At 41.0% G+C, this 8922-nt stretch overlaps 1 protein-coding gene across 1 annotated transcript in view; it reads right to left on the bottom strand.

Moving 5' to 3' along the window:
* Positions 1-5432: 5432 nt before the first annotated feature.
* Positions 5433-8922, bottom strand: part of ed (hemicentin protein echinoid) — a 31624-nt gene continuing 28134 nt past the window's right edge. Inside the window, exons 3-7 of the mRNA XM_018455692.1 lie at positions 7495-8723; positions 6673-6841; positions 6370-6548; positions 5874-6149; positions 5433-5594 (exon numbers count right to left, since the gene is read on the bottom strand). Coding sequence (XP_018311194.1) covers positions 5440-5594; positions 5874-6149; positions 6370-6548; positions 6673-6841; positions 7495-8723 — 2008 coding nt within the window. The 3' untranslated portion in view covers positions 5433-5439. The remainder of the gene's footprint in view (positions 5595-5873; positions 6150-6369; positions 6549-6672; positions 6842-7494; positions 8724-8922) is intronic.

The raw sequence follows: 8922 nt of genomic DNA, 5'->3' as shown, positions 1-8922 counted from the left end.
GAACGAACGCGCGGCCAAGTCACTGCGTTTACCGTCCCTCGCAAAACCGCAGAAGATACGACAAAACGAGGAAGGATCGGATGCGGAGAAACGCGACCAGTGAAGAAGAGTTAACGGAGCTTGGTTCGAATAGCGTTCTTTTCGTCTAACGGAGTCTGGCCATGAGCGATTTTATCAAAATCTGTCTTACGACAGATAAAGGTATATATACTTCTTCCCTGTACAATTACTATCACTTTAACTTATACTGTCTCGCTTCATAATTTTAATTAAGATTACACTGTTAAATTCATACCTGTCAAATTACACTCAATTTGAGTTATTTTGAATCGTTTCTATAACTTGCCACTGTCTCCAACTCAACGTCTTGTTCATTTAATTAAAACGATGGAGTTTAGTTTCAAGTAAACAATATAAATTTCATATTGTTTGAAATCAATTCAACAGAAATGGATTGATTTACATTTTTAACACATATGTACGTTAAAGTTAAAAAACATGTTATTTAATTCATCCAAGAGATTGGATTACCATTGCTGCTTTGATATTTAACAGTGTATAGAATAAGACAATATAAATTCGAGTAAAATTGCGTGTATATATATATATATATAAGGAGAAAGTATATATACCTTTTTTTCTCGTAGGATTTTGACAAAATTACACATTAAAATTATCAAATTTTATTTAATTCAAGAGATTGGGTTACCATTACTCTTTTGATATTTAACAGTGTATAAAGGCAGTGTAATTAGAATGAGATGGTATATACACAAGGAGAAAGTATATATATGTACCCAGGGTTAGCAAGTAACACGTTACTTTGTTGATCGTTACCTTGTTATAATAACGATTTGGTAATGACATCGTGAATTTTTTATGGTAATGCTAACGTCAGAGTTAGAAAAGTTGTTACTGAAAAAAATAACTCCTAATTTGTAACGCGTTACTTTTTACGCGTAACGTTACGCGTTACTCGTTATACTTATAACTTTTTCAGTGTAACGCGTAATAATAACAAATTACTTTTCAAAGTGATTTTTCTTAGTACAACCATAGCGTTTAGTTAGTTAGCGTTATAAAAAAATGCAACATTGTCATCAAATTGTTTACTATAAAAAGTAACGACAAAGTAACTGAAAAGTAACGTTTGCCAATCCTGTATATACCTTTCCCCAAAACTGGAAAATAACATCGTTACCATTTCGTTATTTTCTGTCTGTAATATAATAACAGTAATGTCGTTATATTACAGCAACAGTAACGAATTCAGTGTTGCTTTTATCGTTAGTTTCATTTCTTATTATTTTTATAACTATTTATTAAATCGCATTAGTGTTAATTGGCTAGAAATATTTTATGATAGAAATTTAAATATCGAAAAATGTTTGTACTTTATTTCTTAGACTACATTCCGGTAGTCACTGCCAATATTGAAAATCTGTAATATATAACGTGATGTAACGTAAACCATAAATTTTCAGTATCGACAGTGAATATTGAAATGCACTCCCAATAACAACATTAACGTTTAGAAACAATGTTTAATACAAATTTTAATAAAATCTATGTTTGTAAATTACATCTAATTTCCTAAAGCTAAGCATATAAAAAAAATAAAAATATTAATATAAAAAATTATTGAAGATTTACTAAATATAAATTTAGTATAAAGAAAAGCTTGTTATATAGAGACTAGCTTAGAATTTTTAAGTTTTAAAAAATATTGATTTCATAATTAATATTATTAAATAACGTAATTTTTAAATCTAATATCTTACTTTAACAATACAAAAAAGTAACGAAAAAAGTAACGCTTCGTTACTTTCCAAATAACGGTAATGATAACGTGTTATTTTTATAAAGTATTGTTCCCAATCCTGCTTTTCTCTCTTTAACAATATTTTTTTAACAAAATCGCTCGTGGATAGACTCTGATGTAGTGTCTTTAATTTTGTCCAAGGGTGAAAACGCGTGACCGAGACGGTCGTTTTACAATCTATCACGCTACAGAGTATTTCGTAAAAGTGTACGACAGAAAGTGGAACATATACCGACACGTAATACGATGTCACAATCGATCATCCTAATACGGTTGTCAGTAAAATGCGTTGTGCTCCGTTCTGTTATATTTTCACGTGTGCTGCGCAAGCGAAGGGAAACGAAACTTTGCCGGCGCGTTCGATCGACGATACAAAAATAAAAAAAAGATATATATGTATGTATAAATGAAAGGAAAAAGATAGGGGAAGGAAGGGGATAAAAATTCAACAAAAGGCGCCGCGCACATAACATCTACACGTCGCGTACAACCATAAAACGAAGTGACGCGTAGAATTTGCACGAACGTAAAAAAAAGTGTCATCTAGTGTGTATCGTTAGTCCGAAGTGTCGCGGGCTGAAACAGCGAAATTCGTTGTCATCGAGACTTTGTTTCGGCTCCTCGTCTGAGTTCGTCGCGTCCAACTCGTGACTCGTGGAGCGGCGCGAATATAATTATCATAGAGCATTACAGCATCTTACGTTTGTGTCAAGTACCTCAGGGAACTCGCTCGATTATTTACAATTGCGTGATAAACATTCAATGCGCCGTCACCATCACTAATTGTAAGAAAAAAATTTTTGGTACTTATAAAGTTATAACTATAATTACATGATAAAAAAATATTAAAATTAAAAGCACGTTTTTTATAATTATTATTGCTGTTGCAATGTCAGTAATAATTATTCTATTTATAATTGTATATACTAAAAAATATAATGCTGATTATAATTTATAATATAAATGTTATAAACAAAATTTATAAATTATAATCGATTTTAGGGACAACTATATATTCTTTTTAGTATATAGAATTATAAATTATTTATATTTACTATTATAATTATTATTGTATTATAAACATAATAAGAACATTATATAGCAGTAATAACTACAAAATTCGCTCCTAATCGTAATTATTTTACTTTTATGCAATTATAGTCACAAATACCAAAACTTTTCTCTCAGACAATGTGACAGTCCAAGACATCTCTCAGATGTTCGGCTTAGACTGTTCTAATTGTCCGGGTTGTTCCGTCACAAGGTAGATAACGTCGAAATGATCGTCTCGCCGATTTCAGCCCGATGGTCCTGCACGACGCGGCCGATCTCGATGAAAAAAAAAACTTTTTCGCGAAAGAATACATCTCTTACTTATAAACGTTACGCCTAGTACTTACAAAACCGGCAGCGTTAATCGCTCCGCGAATGATACATTTATATAATAAAACCGATCGGCGCGGTAAACCGCAATCTCTTGTCGTTCGAAAAGACAGCGCGTCATCCTCTCACACTTGTGTATATAAAAGTATAAAATACATCGAACGCCGCATCGAGTCTTCACTGATAGGCGGTAGTCAGACAGCTTCTGCGCGTCATTGAAGATTGAACTCGCGAGATTCTCCGTCCGACCTGACCTCATTCTTGAAATATATCTTCCCGTTTATACTTACGACGTCTTTTCTCGCGTGAGCGGCCGGAAATTGATGTGTCCCGATACTTTAACATCGTATTCGGAGAACGCTCGTGGACGCAGTCTCACGAGAAGTTCCGCGCGTCTTCTATAAAAATACAGAAAGAAATATCCGCAATCAACGTAATCGTGAACATTTTATAAAATAACATTCTGTGATAATGTTCTCGTGGGCCGCGTCGAGATTGACTAATTAAACGGATAACAATTAACGCATTGAATTCGGAATGGCAGTTAATTGTCTGAATCAACAACATTGTAAAATATTGATAAAATTGCCGAATTCAAAGCGTTTAGCGAGAAAATAATCAATCTCGAACAGTTAAATAGACGAGCCTGAACATGAATTTTAAATGACAAAATTCGACTTTTCGCATAATGTTCGAAATAGCGATTAATGTTCAACAAAAATACACAATTTAAACAATAAATTTCGTAGACAGTCTTAATTGTTTAGAGTCAGATGTTGACAAAAGTTGATAAATTAAATGAACGAGGAAAGACGGCGAGGATACACTGCCCTCCTTGTCGATAGTTGGTAAATTCCCTCGTAGAGACCATATCCCTGGTGTCCTCCAATAATCTTGGCTCATTCAGCAGCACTCGCGCATATAATGATATCACTGCATGTAATCATTGCACTCGAGTACGGTCACTTTCACAATTGTTCCGACAGAATGATCACTCTGAGCGTCTGGACATTGTCACTGTCGAGAAGTTTGTTGGACCCTTTGAACGATACCTCGTCCTTTTCGAGACTCTCGACGGTCGTGTGCTCGCATCCTTCCGCCTCGGCTCTCTCCTCTCCTGGTGGATCGTCCTTTTGTACCGCGCTTCCTCTCGCGAGCAACGATTCGTGAGATGTTTTGATCGTATTGACCGCCGGAACATCCGAGTCGATTGACGCTGGATCAACGTTGCTCTTTGTGCATCCTACCTGCGATCGTTCGCGTGTAATTGGACTCTGCGGATCGGCAGGTTTTTTGGAAGCGGAACCAGCGGCAGTGTACGTCGCGGCAAAATCCGGAGATCTTTGATTCCGTAGATCGCGGGCCGAATCCACGTCACGAGTCGTCAACGGAGACCTTTTCGAAGGATCGTTTCGGAAATGACGTAAGGAAGGACCGGGCGAGAACGCCAAGTGCGGTAGCCTCTCCGTGGCTTTGGAAACGTCGAGCTGAGTTCGCGGGCTTCCACTTAGCACCTTGAAATCCGCAGAACGGGCTCTCGCATCGACCTCGTCCGGACAGGCTTGTCCCTCCAAGGATGATGGTCGTTCCAGCAGACAACCATCTTCGAACACGCAAGGATTCACATCGGCATCCACCTTTAACGTTTCTCCTCGCGACACCCCTGCGGCCTCGTCGAGCAGCTTCGTCGTCATGCCACCGTTGTGTTCCTCCGGTTGATCGGCAGCTTCGGGAACAGCCTCCAAAAGCCCCGAGCGATCGACTCGTAACGATAGGCCGCGCGCTGTCACGTCCTCCGCACCAGTGAGCACGCAAGGACGCGGATACGTGACGGGATCCGTCTCCGCGATCTCCAGCAATCCGGATTTGTCGATTCGCCGGACTGTCACCGAAGCCGGTGCGCCGTCTAGACCGCTATACGATGTTAACGCGTGACGATTCCTCGCGTAATAGTCCTCTGCGGGCAACAACGACGGGCTATGTCCTAAACCTACGTCGTACGCTGCGCGATGCGGAAAGTGGTGCGTCGGAAGACCCAGTTGCGAAGTCGCCGTCGCGGCCGTCGCGATCGGCGGCGCGGAAGGATTCTCAAGGACAATCTCCATACGGTGACGATGGCGATGGCGGTGATAGAGATGATGCGGACGATGTTGCGTTACCGTATGGCAAACGGGGGCCTTCTGCTATAGCCAGGTGGTACGCGTGTTTCCGGCTCGTGAGCCGGTAGGCAGGTCTCAAACGATTATTTCCCGAATGATTCTACGCCTGTTCGGCGTTGAATAGCCGGACTCGAGGCTCTCGTCGTACGAGAGGCTGGGCTGCTGCGGCGGCTTCGTGTCCTCGTCGTAATTCTCCTGGTACGGCAAACCTGACACGTCGTAAGGCGAATCTGTACGGAGATATAGCAGACGATTAATATGAAGGTAGAATTACGAGATTGCGGAAGAAGAGGGCAACGGGGAAAGAGGAAGGACGAAACGAGGCCTCTCCGAAGGTGGAGGAGGCACCGCGAAACAATGTAGTGTAGCCGCAGAAGATCGATGTAACGTACGATATAATCTATAACGCTGCAACCTAGCACGCACACCGGCAATATAGGGACTGTCATTAGAAGCTAGGCGAACTGGACGAGGGAGTCACGTGAAACGATCGTAAGGCTAATACCGACCGACGTGTTTCTGAGACTTGACGACGGTGGCGAAGGGCTCCGTGCAGAACTGCTGCCGACTCAGATTATGGCTCTCCCTGTAATCCTCTCGCTGCGGGAGATAATGAGGGTGCGTGGGGTAATCGGACTCCGTGGTACCATATCCAGCAAGGTCGTACGGCTGGTTAACGCCGTTTGCAGCGGCGGATTTCATCTGCCATATGGAGTCCTGCGAATTGACGGAACCGCCGTTGTTGGAATTCGAATAACTGTTGTCCATGTAGCCCATGTTTACACCTGGGGAAAAATCAAAGGAAAACATGTGTATTATGTCTTTTTTTTGCACACACTTTGGAGGTTTTCCATTTAGTGACACAAGTCAAAACAAACATCGTTCTACCTTTCTTGGTATTTCATAAGTAACAAAGGCAGAACAATACTTGTGGAAAGCATCCTTTAACAGGTTTTTACAAACGTAAAAATTTTTTGCGGGAAAACTATTTTCTGCAACATTTACCGTTGATATTGTGATTGGGTTGATGATAACCGTATCCAGACTGTGAATAAGCGGGCGTCTTTGAATCTTCCAAAGCCAAGGCGTGATCCAGGCTGTGTTCCAGCGCTTTGTTCTCGGCATAATACGGTGGCGGTGGTTGGCTTTGCTGGCCATTACCTGCTACGAGGCTCGGCCGGACGCTACAAAATAAAGGAAAGAATTCTATGAGCCTTGCCTTTTTTCACACTCGAGCCACGCGATGCGACATACTGCCTAGTCTAAGTTATTCTCCACTTACAACGAGCATTAGTTTCGAATACTTACGCGTTCGTGTCCATTTCATAATCTTTCGCCTTCGTCGCGTGTTTCCGTCGGCATCGGCAAAACAATAACAACAGGGCCGCGAACAGTAGAAAAACTGCTCCGCTCACTATCAGAGCGATTAAAGTCGGCGTTCCGAGAGAACCAGCTTGTGCAATGTAGGATGGTCCAACTGCGAGAAAAGAATGTTTGAATAAGCGAAAATTCTCGACAAAAATACATATAAATTTCTAAAATAAATCCGTTCCAAATTTCTTAACGATCCAACATTTTTCTAGTGTTATACAAAATAAATAATGGAAATTGTTTGTTTCAATTATTATCGTTTTAAAACACACGGCTTGTTAACTTTTAAAATATTTTTGTATTATTAATAAGCTAGAGAAAATATAACTGTTAAACTGGCGCAAACGTCCATTAAATTGAAAAATGTAACTGCTTTCAAAATTTATTATTTAAAAAGTTTGTATTTTGTATAAACTGCGAAAAGAAAAATATTCTTCGTCTAATGGAAACTTCCATCAGTAGAAATTATTCAACGTGGCTTAAATTAGTATTAGCACACTTCTTAAAATATATTTTTATTTGTTATTAGATAATTTTTTTCAAGAAATTAATGTGATGAGATCTTAACTCTATTAAGTTTATTAATATTATTATTTTAATTGATCAATATATAACATTGATGTAAATCAATTATTATATCCTAAAATTTATTAACAATGCAATTTTCTAATAATTAAGAAACTATATAAGTTTTGAAATAAATTTATGAATATTAATTCTTTTCTCTTTAATTATCTTGTACAATAATAGAATACTTACTTTCGGCTTCAGCATATTCGCCACATTTCTGCCGATCGGCTTTGAGACACAATCGAACTCTCAGTCGAGGTTCCGAGTCGGCCGCTTCGGGATCGTCCAATACTCCCTCTCTTTGAGTAGGCGCACTTCCGAGAACTTCGAGGGGCCACTCGTCGACGATACGCCATGAACTATCCGAGCCTCCGTCAAACTTCTCGATAGATGCTACCAACGCCAAACATGTGGCACCCACGTTAATAGCAAGCGTACTACTTTCCGGATCAAAGCTAACTCTAAGCGGTGTGGGTATTTTGGCTACCGCCGTGGTGGCGGTTACTTCATCGGAATAATCGGAATGGTTCTTGGTGTTATAGACTTTCACCTTGAAGGTATAAGTTTGATGTTGCTCCAGATTGGACACGTTGCACGGGTTCGATCGCCGACAATCGAGCTCGAGCCATTGACCGATCGGTCCTCGAGGAGGCGCACAGTCTGGTGCGACTATTTCGTCACCACCGGCCACTCTTCTATACGAAACAAAGTACTTTGTGATGGGCAGGCCACCGTCGAAACCCAGTTGCCACAAAAGGGTGACGTATGTGGGTCCGATCTCCATGGCGGTGATGTTGATTGGTTTCTCTGGCGCTCCCTTAGGCTGCAATCTGATAGTGGACGTGACACTGCCTTGAGCATTGGCGGCGCGGCAAGTATAGTCACCGTAATCGGACTCGCGGATGTTGGTCATTCTTAGGACGGATGTATACGCATCGTAGTTATCGCTAGTGGTAGTAATCTCGTAGTGACCGTCGCTGGAGGAACCCTGAAGAGTCGCGGCGTTGGTACCGAAACTCCACTGGAATTCGGGCTTTGGCCATGCTTGAACCTTGCAGGCAACCTCGGCGGTCTCTCGGAGATTGTAAGCCACTTTGCCGTGCTGATGGAGAACTATGGGCTCGTGCTCTACCTTGAGCATCATCGTAGACTCGACTTTCTTCACCTCGTTCACAAAGACGCAGGTGTATTTACCGCGATCGCCCGCCACGATTTCATCGGTCTGCGGACGAGCATGACCCAGAAAACTCAACGTGGAATTTACGGTTATTACGTTACCATGGCCCTCCGACGCCGTCGTAATTACTTTGTAGAGCCTCTCGTCGGCCGTTAATTCTTGATCGTCCTTCAGCCAGCGCACGCTAGGCCGCGGTTTGCCCTGCGCTACGCAGGATACTTGGAACGACGACTCGCCGACTCTGCGATAAGCAAGAAAACGTTAGATTATTAGAACGGAAGATATATCTTGTTTTACCTGCAAAACGACTTTACTATACTTCGCCGAGTGGCACATAGTTCATGAAAGAAGTATGTAGAAAAAAGCGTAAGTAGAAGAAACGTAAAGTCCACAGACTTTCTACAATTGCATCAACGACATTTATTGTACGACTTGAAGAT

The sequence above is a fragment of the Mycetomoellerius zeteki genome, unplaced genomic scaffold (assembly GCF_001594055.1).
Source record: "Mycetomoellerius zeteki isolate Tzet28-1 unplaced genomic scaffold, Tzet1.0 scaffold504, whole genome shotgun sequence".
NCBI lineage: Eukaryota > Metazoa > Arthropoda > Insecta > Hymenoptera > Formicidae > Mycetomoellerius > Mycetomoellerius zeteki.
Note: the sequence above shows the minus strand (reverse complement) of the source record. Positions and strands in the feature narration are given on the sequence as shown.